Source organism: Scardinius erythrophthalmus, assembly GCF_964197995.2.
Source record: "Scardinius erythrophthalmus genome assembly, chromosome: 9".
Taxonomy (NCBI): domain Eukaryota; kingdom Metazoa; phylum Chordata; class Actinopteri; order Cypriniformes; family Leuciscidae; genus Scardinius; species Scardinius erythrophthalmus.
In genome coordinates this window covers 4,185,216-4,201,208 of record NC_138229.1, presented here as the reverse complement: position 1 = coordinate 4,201,208, position 15,993 = coordinate 4,185,216, and the positions used below count along the sequence as shown (strand labels likewise).

Below are 15,993 nucleotides of genomic sequence, written 5' to 3'. Positions count from 1 at the left end.
TTATTCAACTCTTCATTTTCTTCTGTGTTTCTCTGAGTGACTTCACGTAGTGTAACAGCGCAGCGCTTCTGGGTTGTACTTCAGAACGTAGGCTCACTATTGGCCGACGCTGGTCATGTGTGTGATGCATATATGCTGGCCAATAGTGATAAACTTAAGACTGAGCCACTGTAGTCACTTGGACTATTTTAACAATGTCTTTACTAACTTTTCTGAGCTGGCAGATGAAATTACAGAGAAGCCTATGGAGGAGTGAGACAGCTCTCAGATTTCATAAAAAATATCTTAATTTGTGTTCTGAAGATGAACGAAGGTCTTACACGGTTGGAACAACATGAAGGAGAGTAATTACTGACAGAAGTTTCTAGGGCTGTTTTCGACTAAGGATTTTCATAGTCGAATCTGATTCGTTAGATTTTGCCGTAGTCGACTGATAGTCGAACCTTTTTTTTTTTTTTTTTTTAAGATAGCAGCTAGATTTTTTCCATTTCAAACAAAAGAGCTAAAAAAAACTAAAAGAAACACATGGTGATACATTTTTAAAATAAAATACATTTTTATTTATTTACATTAGTAAGCTACAGGACATCGTCTTTCAAAACATGACCTGCGCGAAAGCGGAAAATATTTTTTTGTACCCAGCCCTTCTGAAAATGCGAATGCGTCTCTGTCCCCAGCACATTTCAAACCAAACTGACGCCCATGTACCGTATATTTTCCGCACTATAAGGCGCACCGGATTATAAGGCGCATAGAATAGAAGATACTGCAGTCAAACGTTTGACTGGGTTTGCGTTATGCAGTGGTCACCAACCTTTTCATAAGATCACATCCAAAGTCCAAATATAAATCAAGATCTACCACTTGCAAAAAAAATGTGAAAAAACAAGTGGCTGAGCTGTAAAACCTTGTTTATACTCGACGCGTCCGCCTGAGCGCGAAGCTATGGCGCGAAGGTAATAAAAAACTAATATCCGTCTGCTCGGGCAGATTCGGCTAACAACGCGCGCGCCTCCGCATCCGAAGATGCACGACTTTGACCCGAATCTGCCCGAGCAGACGGATATTAGTACATCTCATCATCACACCGGCACCCAGTTTGCGCGTCTAAATCAGTTGTATGGTCTGGTGTTCAGTCTAAAACAAAACAGTTGCGTCAAGTATAAATGCCTCGTCTGTTTGAGGAGTTGCGCGCGCAGTCAGCGGAGGCTCGCGCTCCGGTGCCAGGCGAAAGTTTAAACAAGGGTTAAGTCAGCGGTTGTTTTACAGACATTAACATATGGCGCCAGATCCATAAAGGCGCTCCGGATTATAAGGCGCACTGTCGTTTTTTGAAAAAATTAAAGGCTTTTAAGTGCGCCTTATAGTGCGGAAAATACGTTAGGCTATTCGACTATGAGGTTCATAGTCGAATCAGACCTCTCCGAATCGAATCGTCGAATCCTCGACTATTAGAAGTCAGCCCTAGAAGTTTCATTTTTGGGTGAACTAACCCTTTAAGACCTCAATTCAGTCATATTGTGATAGCTATCTGTCATAGAAATCTGTCAATAATCTATAAGACGTGTAATCAATTACCCTGTGTACATAAAGTCACAGCTATAGGAAACACAAGGTCTAATCACAAGGCCTTTACTTTAAAAGTAAAGAGGCAACACCACAGTATTGAAACTCATGTACCATGGTTTTTACACGATACAAAATACCATAGTACCGTGTCCATAGTAGTTAGTTACATGCAGTAAATACAGATGACCTATTCAACAACTACATAAAAAACATGGTTTCTTGTACAAGAACGTACTGTGAGAAGAACCAATAAACCTATACAATCAAAATACAGATTAAAACAATCCTAAAAATCAAACATGCGATCAATGTCAGCTAGTACATTTCTCAAAACAGCAAAATTTAAAAGCAAAACCAATCTGCTAAACATACTTGCCACATTCGGTAGTCGATTACCCTTATATTTTATGTATAATGGTGAAGTTACTGCAGGAAGCCTAATTAAAAAGTATGATAATTTTGCGCAAAGCACTTAAAGCACTAATATACAGGTATACTATATATAATAAATTCAATAGATTATGCATAGACACCAGCTTTGAACCTGACATCTCTGTTCAGTTTCATCCTGAAGGCCAGAGATCCTCGGGGAGAACAAAACTGATGAAGTACTGCATTAATTAAAGAGTCTCAATGTTTATCCACACATACACATGGACATCAGTCTTTGGGGAGAGACAGACGGAGGCTCTGGTGTATTATGGGATGTACTGAAAGAATCACAGATATTAGGAGGTTCTGCACGGAGGAGACAAATGATTTCAGAAGGTTTGAGCAACAAAGAGAAGGAGCGAGAGAAAGAGAAGACAGAGATCTGGTGATATTTGTCATGCCTGTTTCCTCAGGCTGTTCTGAGCATCAGCGGGCCGTAAGGAAAGCTCAGTGAAACCCGAGAAGACTGCAGGAGAGAGAGCCTGTGTTTCTGCTCAACGCACAATCAAACCACACACTGAATGACAACAGCGCAAGAGGCATTAGGTCTAATTGAAATTCTCCACTTGTTATTTCCTGAAAAATATTCCAGACCCCCTACGAGCACCAGAGCGGCTTCACTGCGGGATCTACAACCTGGAGTCGCATAACCAGACTCTTAATTATTATCACCAAACGTCTAATACACACACCAGCTTATTCTGGCTAGGAGCCAATCAGTTGGACAGGAACAGACCACCTGACTGACACACAAAGACAACAAACACAGTGTGTTTGTTTTCACCTGCCGTTTAGGGGTTTATCTGAAATGGCTTACATTACAAAAACAGCCCGGCGTGGAAAACACTCATTCAAGCTCTCACACAACAGCGTTAGTTTGTGACTGACTGAATAGAAAACAAAGATGAAATATGACTTTTTAGACTTTGTGATACACTATATGTCTTGAGCATTAAATGCTACTTAGTGCACAAAACAAAACTCTGAGCATCGAAATTTGAAATCATAAATCACAGTTCACTATCAATCAAATGTATGGGGTCAGAAAGATTCAATGTTGAAATAAGATCTAAATAAATAAATAAAAAATACAGAAAATACAGTCATAGTGTGAAATGTTATTAAAAATATCTGTTTTCTATCGTAATATATTTTAAAATGTAATTTATTCCTGTGATCAAAGCTGATTTCAGCATCATTACTCCAGTCTTCAGTGTCACATGATCCTTCAGAAATCATTTTAATATGATGATTTGCTGCTCAAGAAACATTTCTGATTATTATAAAAGTTGAAAAGTGAATAGAAAGTTCAAAAGAACAGCATTTATTTGAAATAGAAATCTTTGGTAACATTATAAATGTCTTTGCTGTCACTTTTAATTAATTGAATGTGCCCAAAAAACTATTTGAATGATAATGTTAACTTAATATTCAACAATATTATTGATCTGACAGCACTGACGCTGTTGTATGAGAAATGAACTGAGCTGTAAATCACTGTAAAGCTGCTTTGAAACAATCTGTATTGTATAAAGCGCTATATAAATAAAGGTGACTTGACTTGAGTGTAACTCTTAACAAATAAAAAGTGACAGATGAACATAAAGCATAACTGAAAGATACACAAAGAAGTATTGTACCTCTGAAAATGCTTTAATGACACTCAAACTGCTGTAGAAATAATGGTGAATCATGAGGCTATGAACAAAACTGGAACATAAATGGTAACCAATACGGGAACAGTTTTGCTCACATGTGACTTATTAACACATTTTTAACAAAACCAAGGAGAAAATGCAACATTGTAACGATTTAGTCACATTTTAGAACAAGGCAAACACAGAAAATCTTCTTTAAAAAAGTAAGTTATATTATAAAATATTCATTAGAATGTGTAACCCTTGAAAAAAATTCTTAAGAAATTCTCATATATTTTCTATAAAATGACAGGATGTGATTATGTACAGCCTATTATCATGAGGTTTCTTTGTCTAATACAACATATTTAAAAATGTACGCCTTAAAAATTAGTTAATATATGAAGAGTTCAGATGCAAAAGCCTCTAAGTGCCATCTGAAAATTTCCTCTAGAATGGTCGTTTTTATCAGGCTCGTATATATTTAAGTTCAGTAATTTCACTTAAATGGCAATGAAAATTACCTATTAATTATCATTTAAGTGAAATTACTGAACTTAAATATACGAGCTTGATAAAAATGACCATTCTAGAAGAAAATTTCAGATGGCACTTAGAGGCTTTTGCATCTGAACTCTTCATATATACAAATGTCTCATTAAGTAGAAAACATCTCAAAGGTTCTAAATTGGCATCGATGGTTCCATGAACAACCTTTAACATCCATGGAAACTTTCATTTCCACAAAAAATATTTTTTAGTGCAAAAAGGTTTTTTTTAAATGCTCTTCACTAAGAAAAAATGGTTATTTTAAGAACTGTTCACTGAAAGGTTATTTGGGGAACCAAAAATGGCATTGCAGCAAAAACCTTTTGGAAGCTTTATTTTTCAGAGTGTATGATAAAAAAGATGAGACTAATGTGTATTTTGAGACTACAATATATATATATATATACATTTTCTTAAGTTAGAAAACATGAAGATATCAACTAAGAACTTCTTTTTCTGGGATTTGCAAATCTAAAAAACCACTGCAAACGAATCTTAATCAGCCAATCAGATAAAAGCATCTTATTTTAAGAAAGCTGTTCATGTCTCCACTGCATCGAGAAGGCAGAACAGCGTCTTTCTTCTACCTTTACCAATCTGCCCGGCTCAGTCAATCTCTTTTAGTATCCAGACCGCTTCCCAGCCTTCCAGATTTAGCACTCCGTCCGTCAACACACTTTTATAGCAGCGATAAAAATAAGCAATGCTCACAATTGCACAGACACACACACACACACACACACATACTGAGCAAAAACAGTAGCGGCACATAGCTGAGCTGAATGTGAGGTAGCTCACATCTATGACGCAAACAGCCCTGTAACATACAGTAAGTGACATAAAGATATGTGTCATATTTCCTCTTCAGGCACTGCTGAGTGTGTTATGCGTTTGCATGAGCACACGGCATTACATTTCAAAGGACTGTCTGTGTCCAAAACACACCCGAGGCGAAGACTTAGACAATCAATGGAGAGAGAGAACTAGCCCACCGCTCGTTCATCAACCGTCTGAACTTGAGGTGTCCTGAGGGACAACAGTCATTCATACACGTCATATCACAGCACAGCTTTGCATGACTGCATACATTTTTCCTGCTTGAAAGCGGATTTTTTTTTGCTGTTTGATGAGTCAAGCCGTCTGCGATTGTATCTCTGTAATACATAAGCGATTCAGGTCAGGTGCGGAGCGGCAGACAGTCTGAACATAATAAATGATCACCTTAAGATACAGCTCAGCCTAAAAATGAAAATCATGCCGTTTTTATCACATATTCACTCTCATGCAAACTGCTTTTCCCCCCGTGGAACAAAACAAGAGTTACTTTAACTTAATTGCTTTATTTGACGAACTTTGCACTATTATTGAACAAAACTGAAGCAACACTGAACTAAATTGAGCTGATTCTGAATAATGACTCTGCCTGCTTTTTAGTTGAATGGAGTTCGCTGCATACAGTAACTAATGAATACTGTTATATTCTTGTTTATCACTGTGAAGCTGCTTTGAATCTGTATTGAATAAAGCGCTGTAGAAATAAATGTAACTTGACATTGCAAGTTTTCTAAACATCGTACTCAACACCATATTCTGTCAACAGTTTGAATAGGTGCAAATGTGAACCAGAACTGAAAGATGTTCAAACATTCATAAACAAAAACATGTAATGCACAGAACATTTAATAGTGTCTAATTTAAATTAGACTGCTGTATAATTTCTACCTATATTGAATAAAACTATGAATGACTTGTATTTACATATTAAGTTGGGGGTGAGAAAATGTCTTGTAGCGTAGAAAAAAATGAAACATGACCTTTAAATAATAGCCTATTACTCACACACATATACTGTGTGGCTTCTGAAAACTTACACTTATTTATTTTTGTCCTTTTTGGATACATGTGGATGAGCAGGATAATGAATATACACTGTTCAAAGGTTTTGGGGTCAGAAAGATTTTTTGTGTGTGTGTGTGGAAATTAATACTTTTATTCTGTAATGGATGTATTAAATTGATCGAAAGTGACAGTAAACACATTTATAATGTTACAAAATATTTATCATTCAAATAAATGCTGTTCTTTTGAACTTTCTTTTCATCAAACCATCTTGAAATATGGTTTCCAAAAAAATATGAAGCAGCAGCAAAACCGTTTTGAACATTGATAATAATCTGAAATGTTTCTTGAGCAGCAAAACATATATATTGATCACAGGAATAAATTACATTTTAAAAAGTATTCACATAGAAAACACTTATTTTAAACTGTAATAATATATCACAATAGTGCTGTTTTTACTGTATTTTTGATCAAATAAATGTATAACAGACTTATAACGGCAGTGTATATTTGGCACCTTTGCAGCTCAAAGCAAAAAGACACTACAATAAAACCACAACATTGTTAGGTGAACTGTCCCTTTAAAACTGAAGAGGCACTTCAAGGGGAGAATTTTCCAAAGTGAGAGAATCACACAGCGCAGAGAAGCAGGTCACTCGTCCCTGACCCCTACAGGTCTATTCCCAACCCCCTATTTCTCTCTGTCTGTCTTTCTGTTTCTCTCCCTACCTCGTTCTCATCATTTCATTACGGCACTTTCAAGGACAGAGTGCACAAAGCGCACCACACACACCTACTTCACAAGGACATTGGCAGGACACTAATCTGCTACCTCATCAATTTTAGCTCATCCAGAGAGACACTGTAATATTGTGCGCACGCACACGCACATAAATCGTATACGCAACGAGTCTCTCGACGTCTGTCCTCCACTTGAGGATACACGCCTCAAATTACTGGCTAAACAGATCGGGAGGCAATCCCTCTTTTTCAAAGCGACCAATCAGAGTGCTCCGTTGCCTCCGCCAATCTTTCTGCATGGTAACAGAGCTGGTAAACGATTGCAGGAACACTGAAGCCATGCCAAGTCTAATCTACTGTTACAAACACGACGCACAGAAATATGACAGCCACAACCAAGTCAGCACTGCGGTAGGTAATACATAAGCTGATGCTGTAGCTGCGGTCTCATCGGCTAATAGAGCCTGCAGTGAAAACAAACACACAGTCAGAAAGACAACTATCTGTCGCATTAGCAGTCATTATCCAATCAACACAAGAGCATCTGAAGAGTTGCTGACTCAACGCAACAGTGACAAACAAACCGTAACAGCTGCACAAACATTAGCTGCGCAGGCAGATGGAACAATAGCGACTTTAATGAGTTTTAATGGATGAGGAGGAGTAACATTATGAGGTCAAGGAAAAGGCCTTGGCAACTAATTGGAAAAATAAGTACTCAAGTACTTAATTAGCAAAATAAAACTAAATAGAAATATTTTTAAAAACGGACTACTGCTTTTTCAAGTTGTGCATTCGTGCTAGCTTTTTAGGCTAGCCTTACCCACAACCCCTTGGAGGAGAATGCCTCTGTTGCAGTTTACTAGGGACTTTGACAAAGCAAGGCTCGCGAGGCCAAAGCTAGCACAGCGGTTTTTAACTGTATGAGTCTATAAGTTAAAGGTAGGCTAGGCAATTTTTGTTATACTGGTTGAAACTCTCTTCACATCCTGATAGCAATCAATAATAGAAGTGCTCTAAATATTAAAACGTACATCTTCTGTGGAAGTCTCAGGACCAATCATTGCATTTGGTTTGATATCCTTCCTGCCTGTCAACCTATGTATTTCCATACCTCCGCGTACCAGACATCACAGTTCATCAGCGTGATCCATGAGGCTATGCGGAGCTGTAGACAAACAGTCACCGACTGCCACAAATAAACATCAGCAGCTTTTACAGTTCCTCCTGAACCAAAACAATGAGCTTATGCTGCGTCCACACACCATGTCATAACTGTAATTACGAGATGGCAACCCGTGACGTTCTACCCGGAGCTGTTCACATCCTCAGACTTGGATTTATGTGTTTACATGTCAACACTATCAACGCTGAAATGAATCTGCAGCAGTCAGGTGGCAGGTCAGCGCTCTTTAAGTTATGTTCATTATTACTGCAGTGTTATGTGGTTTGAGACACAAGATAATTTAACACTGTCTCTCGTGACGCTTTGCAGACTCTGCTGTGTGCGTTCATGTGTTTCAAAGGAGGCGTGGCTTTGTAGATGCTCTGTAGGCTGGGATCTTATGCTTTCAAAGCTAACTTGCTAATGCTAACCTCTACGCAATTGCCAACCCTACCTTTAAATAATAGTGAATTTAGACAGATGTTGCACTCACATGCACAAGCAAACAGTCGTGATTAAGGAGTCTGTGTTATCAACATGCGATTTTATGACACTGGTGTCCCAATTCTGCCAACATACTCAAAAGGATGTATATTACCAATAAAAGCAAAGTACACAATATAGTAAGTGGAGAAGTATGCAAATTGAAATTCAGTAAACTATGTAACCTTTTTTGTTTGAAATGTACAAAATTTTAATAATTTAGTACATCATAAAACCATCAACCCATGTTTTTGCCTTACCCCAAATCACAATGGTACGCATATAATAATTATTGATATTATTGTTGGGATGATTTCCTGGGAAACTGCATAATGCTTTCGTCATTCCTCCATGCATGTTTACAGCATATCCATAAATAACGGAAAGAAGGTCAGGCTACTACTATATGCAGTTGAAGTAGCTTGAAGCCACAGCTGAAAATCGAACCCGAAAAGAGTTTTGCAAGCAAAAAGGGAAAGAGACAATATCCGTAGTAAAACATGAATCAACATAGCATCACTTTTGCCGTGCATTGACACAAAACAATATTTAATTCTCTACACTACTTACTTCTTTGCTCTATTTGCCCATAAATAGCCTTGCTAAGTTATAGTTTCCATCTGATATGAATAGCATTCCTAACGTCTAATGTCAGCATTACCAAATTTTTGTAGCGTTATTTAAAAACAACAATGCATATAAGTTTTATGCTTAAACCGCTAGAAGGCTAAAAGTCACCTGGTGTAGCTTTTTAGTCAATTGTTTCTGCTTCATGCACAGTTGCTTTACCTTTTCCTGATACTGGCGTCGTGAGGAGTCCAGCGATTGGATGAGGGCCGTAGCGTGTCCGATGAAGACGGCATAGCAAGTGGCACCAACAATCATGCTGAGCATCGTCAGCCAGATATCAGAGAGACTCTCCGGAGCTTGACGACCATAACCAATACACAACATGTGACTCATGGCTTTAAACACAGCAAACGAGTACAGCTCACTCCACGTGTCGTTCTGCAGAGAGAGAAAGACAAACACAGAACATAAACAGCACGAAACTGCAGCTCACCAACTGCAGCTATGCCAATCTGAAAGCACTATAACAGTAAAAAGCATCAGTCTAAATTACTTTTGCACTATAATACACTTTCATTCTATGGAAAACAGAAGCATCAACATTTTGCTTAATACCTATATTGTTCACCAAACAGTGTCGTACAAATTTGGGAAAAACATAAGGGGATAAAACTAAAAGGGAATAAAACTCGATAGTCCACTTTAGACATTCTACTAACAATAAGTAACTTTGCAACTACATGTCAACTAGCAGTGATTAGAGGATTAGCAGACTGACATCTTAATATCTGCTAACATTTTATTTTAATGCTCCTCCAACAGACATCATACTGACTATAAATAACTTTGCAAGTACATGTCAACTTATTCTACTAACCCTAACCTATTAATACTCTAATGAGAGTTGACATGTGCTGGCAAAGTTACTTATAGTTAGTAGAATGTCTAAAGTGGACTGTTGAAATAAAGTGTAATTCACAAGGCTTTATAAATATAATGAGAGAATTGTCATGCTTGGCCTCAAGCGTGGCTCAAATAATATTATTTATAGGCCTGGTTTTACAGAGATGGCTTAGATTAAGCCAGGATTTGGCCTTAGTTCAATTAGGACATTTAAGTAGCTTTTTTAAACATGCTTTAGAAAAAAAACATTACTTGAAAAAAATGGCACTGATCTATTTTAAACTTTGTCACTGCAAGTTGCTTTCAGTTAAGACAGCTCAAACATGCTTTAGTCTGGGACTATAGCTTAAACCTTAGGCTTAAGTCTGTGAAACCGGGGGATAATGTTTTCTTTTCCACATTTGATGTATGCAAACCAAATTGAAAACAAATCTGAATTCAGTGGAAAAATAGCTACATAATTAAACATGTCAGGTGGGAAAAATAACAATAGTAAAACACTGATTCAAATAGTGCAATGCTACAATGCTGTCACATGACCACACCATGTTGCATGATTAATTAAGCGAGTGCCAAATTTATCCACCATCCACAGAGCTGTTAATGATGGTAAGTGGGGGAGCGCTGGCGGTTTCCTTCTGAAGTCTACAATCATCTCCACTATTTTTACCATGTTCAGCTCCAGGTTGTTATGACTGCACCAGACAGCCAGCTGTTCAACCTCCTGCATAAATGCAGATTCGTAACCATTGTGTATGATTCTGATGAGTGTAGTGTCGTCCGCAGACTTGACAGAAGGGTATTTGGCGTGTAGTCGTTCTTGTAGAGGAGAAGAGCAGTGGGGAGAACACACATCCCTATCTGTCAGAAAGCTGGTGATCCATTGACAGGTAGAGCTAGGAACAGAGAGCTGGGTTATTTTCGACTGCAGGAGTCGTGTGATAGTGGTATTGAAAGTCAAACTGGATTTCACAAACATAAGTCCCTGGTTTGTCCAGATGTTCCAGGAAATAATGCAGTCCCATGTTGACTGCATCATTCACTGCCCTGTTTGCTCGATAAGAAATCTGTAGGGGGTCCCTCAGGTAAGCCAATCCCAGTCTCTCAAATGACTTCACAACCACAGATGTTAGAGCAACAGTTCTGTAGTCATTAAGTCCTGCGATTTGGGTATTTTTCTTGAGATGGGGATGATGGTAGAGCATTTGAAGCAGGAAGGGACTTCGCACAACTCCAGTGATTTACTAAAGATCTATGACAAGATGAGGGCCAGCTGGACAGCACAGGTTTTTAGACAGGCTGCTGAAACACCGTCTGGGCCTGGTGCTTTTTGGCTGTGCAGAGAGACTATAAGAGTGGGTGTGGGGTGTGAGACTGTGATTTTCAAATCTGCAGGAAAACTCATTCAGCTCATCAGCCAGTTGTTGATCCCCAGTCCTTTTTACTGGGGATCAACTCTATCTTTACCCGAGATATCTCAATCCAACTGAACATCTCTGGGATGTGCTGGACCAACAAGTTTGATCCACTGCGGCTCCACCTTGCAACCGACAGGACTTTAAGGATCTTCTACTAACATCTTGGTGCCAGAAACCACAGGACACCTTCAGGGGGCTTGCAGGGTCCATGCCTCGGCGAGTCGTTGTCGTTTTGGCAAACATTAGGACCAACAGTATATTAGGCAGGTGGTCATTTTGGCTCAGTGGTATATACTTCATATTCTGAATGCAATTTATATTATAACCAAAATGTCTACAGTGCCACTTTCTAAACTCTTATAAATAAAGCATTTAGCTGCAGAGCGGATGGCTCTCAGACGTCTCGGGATGCCAGAGATCAGTATGTGGTGGGGCACTGCCAGCAGTCTCAAACAAGAAGCCATTAAATGTGCCCTTTTTAAAAATGTGTCTGCTGCCTGACTTGTGCTGACATCCGGCTAATTCCCAAGGCAAGATTAATTACGGTTGCTGTCCTCTGAAAACCGAAAACCATCCTATCATGACTCTATAAGACCCCACATTACAAATTGAAATGGTTACTCTATGTGTCAAGAGTCTAATAAAATATATTATATTACATATATTTATTATATATTATAATAAAATATTGAGAAGTCTAGTTAAACGATTTTGGCCAAATAGCATACTATTTGTAAGCATGTGGGCAGTATGCAAATATGCATATTTTGCAGTATGCATGGAATACTACATTTGTCAAAATGTACAGTATAAAATATTTCCAAGTGTAAATAAAAAAAGGCCTAGATTTTCAATATAGCCTCAAGGTGCTCCCCAATTCAATTCAATTTAAGTATTTTTCTCCCCCAAGACTATTAGGTGGCATTCAGAGTAGAAGGGAAGGAAGAAAAGGATTGTGAAATGAAAAAATGGGAAATGAGGAAAGTGTCAGAGTGAGCAGGTCACTGTAAGAACACTGGAGTGAACAGGCATGAATTATACATGAGTCAAAGGCACTTTGCCTCAAAAACAGAAGAAGTAGAGTCTATACTGAAACTCTGGACACACACACACACACACACACTAAGAGACATTGTGTTTGCAGAGACAAGGGAATAGAGTGGATAGAGGACACATTCTACAGCAGTCTATAAAATCAAGTATATACTAACATAAACTTGCAACTACATTGACTATGTTGGGATAGGATGCCGTTTAGTGCATACTGCATACTGTTTTTTTTAAATGAGTATGTGAAACATATGCAATATGTGACAATAAATCTTTCAAAAATTAGAATGCTTTAATGTTGCCTCAATTTAGCGAGTGCCGTCCATTTATCATCTGGGAAATTAATATAGTAATTTTGCATTTTAAATACAATTTTGTAAGCAAATGTCATAACATTTGGCAGTCAGATCATATAACGAGTCAAGAAAGAGATATCAAAAATCAAGCTTGATATCATTTCTGGTTCACTTGTCACATTCAAAATATATTGTTATATAAGATTACTCATACCGTGATATGAGATTTTGGATCAGCCTACAGCAAAAATACTATTTACATATATTTGCATTCATGCATTTGGCAGATGCTTTTATCAAAAATGACTTAAAGAGCATATGTAACTTTTTTGCCAGTAATATGATAAGCTATTCTAATATGTTTTGCAAGGAATTCCCATCTGTAACTAGACTAAAATAGTATAAGTCTATGACAGAAAGGAAGATAAAATGTAAGCCATATAGGATCTGAGACACTTTCTTGACATCGCTCTCCCATTCATTGGCTCATGCCCTGGTCTGCAGTGATAGGGCAAGAGGCAGTATGGGAAGACACTCATTAACCATACAGACACGCGTGCCCTGTGGCTGATAAGCTCTGCGAATATCCAACTCTTGGATTGTGCCTGTAATAGTGCAGTCGCGCTGCCAGCCTGTTCAGACTCTATTTGCAATAGCTTATCTAAACGTACAGGAGTCCTCGCATGCGACGACACGCGCTGATGCCCAGGCCCTGAGACACCAGATGCTGTGTAATATATGTTTTTAATCTCAGCCAAAACAATCCAACATCTCTTCACCCGTCCATTCATCTCTGCGTCAGTGCCGCTTTTCATCTCAAACGTAAATGCAGCAAGTCAGGCAGAAAAGCTTCCTGGGGAAATGACACTAAACGTCAGTCTGCTCTTCACGAGGAATACATTCAGATGAGGAGTAAATTACGGAGGAAAGCAGGATTACATTTATGATTGGTTCTGAATGACACCAAGAGGTTATTTATCCCCTATTGACTTGTGGCCTGTAGATACATACAGCAGTTGTGCATTAAAGTGCTGCAAGGATGATGTATTATTGTAGGCCAAAACCTGAAAATGAGCATTTTAGCACTTTTGGTTCCATCGTCCTTAAGTTTTAATGGGTTAAATGTCTTCGGTGAAGACAAGCTCAAGATATTTACTCAACAACATAAAACACATAAGTAATTTTTAAAGCTTTTACTTGTCTTGTAATGCCAGCTACAGATTTCGGCAATCCCATAAGTTCATTATAAATCACACTGTACGACACTGATCTAATAAACTTGGATGTAGACTGTAGGGCTGCTAACTGTCCCGAATTAGCCGGGACGACTCGTATATTGGACCTAATTTATTTGTCCCGTACGGGACGGGACCTCCCTTGTCCCGTTTATTCACTGCTACGCTGATCTAACCACGCACTGACTGATACAACAGCAACACGACACTTGAGAATGATCACGACACCGGTCATCATCCAATTAGAGCCCACACTCATCAGACCATACGAATAACAAAATCTAAATTGAGAATTTATTATTCTTTTGGGACAAATCATTGTTTGATTTGCGAACAGAATCCTCTGCTGTCTGGTCGCTCCCGGTTTGATCCGGACTCGTGCTGGCTAATCCCTTTCACCATCCGACCGGGTTTTGATTTCGGCAAATCAGTTTTAACAAATTCAAACAATGTGATTATTGTTCATGAGTCCAATATCCAGCCACGCAAGAAAACATGAAATCTTCCTGAGGGAATAATATGCTGATGTAATTTGCTGCCCAAGACACATTTCCGATTATTATAAAAAAAAAAAATATAAAAAAAACAAAAAAAAGTCAGGATTCTTTGATGAATAGAAGGTTCAAAGTAGATTAATCCGAAATAAAAAAACTTTTGTAGCATTATAAATGTCTTTACTGTCACTTTTGATTACTTTAATGCGTCCTTGTTGAATAAAAGTAGGTTACTACCTTAATTTCTTTGTGAATAATGTTACAAAAGCTTTCTATTTCAGATAAATGCTATTATTTTGAACTATGGTTGTGTGTAATGTGACTTTTTTTGTGTGACCTTAAAATTCGTTTTAGAATTAAATTGTACATAAATAGGTTAAGCAAAGCAAATGTGTTTATGTCTGAGAACCTTTTCTCACACTCAAACCTGAAATGACATATACTGTGTGATACAGTACACATATTTTGAGTGTCCCTTATTTTCCTGTAAAGAACCACGATTGTCCCGCATTTTTCTTTTCTGAAGTTGGCAACCCTAGTAGACTGTATGATGATGACACCTATTGAATCGTAGGCTACAACGCAAGATAGAAGAATAAAACATCATCAGCGTGCGCTAGTGGTAAACTAATAGAGCAAGATGAATCACACTTGTGGTTTTTAATGTGAGCTGAAAAATGAGGAGGAAGCAAAAGAGGAGAATATGGATGTGCGCCATTTCATGTTGCATTTTTATTGGCTCGTCAGTATCTGTAGGTCGTAGCAGCAAACACACACTGTCGGATGATCATGATGAATTCTGACAGTGTCAGTAAATGATCACAGGCTGTGTTTGGTCGCAAGACCGTGACAATAGCCGTCTTTGAGTCACGATTGGTCATGTTTCATCTCGGACGGCCCAAAATCGTACAGTGTGTACTGGGCATTAAAGGAGGTTGCTAGCAAGTGTCTCGATGAAGAGGTTGTCAGGGACATTAAACATTATCAGCTGAACAGGCAAACTCATCTACTCACTTTCACAACCTTATTGTGTTTATACAGTAATCGCACTCATGCACACTATTATAACTCAAACTTTCAGGGAATTATATATATTTTTTAAATAAGGAAGCTTAATGGTGGTGACTGTGAAGTCATGTGACTATGGCATAGTTCGCTTTTTACCTGGTGATTGTATTTAGGCTTTAAAATTCATAGAAGTTGTTCATTTGTGCAGATTATCAAAAGCCAATGGAAAAGCCTACTGGGATTTTGTCGAGGGAATCAGGGCGACGCTAACTTACAGGATGGCCTACAAAAATCCATCATCACTGCAACTATTGCAATGAGGATAATGTTATTTTTCAGAGCTGGCTCTTTCGTTGCTCAGAGGTTCTTATGTTTCATTGGGGTATCAACTTTATCTCAGATGTTTATCTTAAAATTCCTGATGAGAAATAAAACAAGTACAGAAATATAAAAAGAACATTTGAGAATTTTGCCTTTTGGCCAAGACAAATGTTTGCACAGTGAGAGACATTGTTGAGAACTCTTCTGAAACTCAAGAGAGAAGCAGAAGGCTTCAGCATAAATCTCCATTTAATCCCCAACAAAATGAGATATTAATGAA

At 38.2% G+C, this 15,993-nt stretch overlaps 1 protein-coding gene across 1 annotated transcript in view; it reads right to left on the bottom strand.

Moving 5' to 3' along the window:
• LOC308695818 (potassium/sodium hyperpolarization-activated cyclic nucleotide-gated channel 2) overlaps positions 1 to 15,993 on the bottom strand; it is a gene marked incomplete at both ends in the record, with an annotated part of 63,745 nt that overhangs the window by 17,594 nt on the left and 30,158 nt on the right. Inside the window, one exon of the mRNA XM_081374039.1 lies at positions 9,208 to 9,426. Coding sequence (XP_081230165.1) covers positions 9,208 to 9,426 — 219 coding nt within the window. The remainder of the gene's footprint in view (positions 1 to 9,207; positions 9,427 to 15,993) is intronic.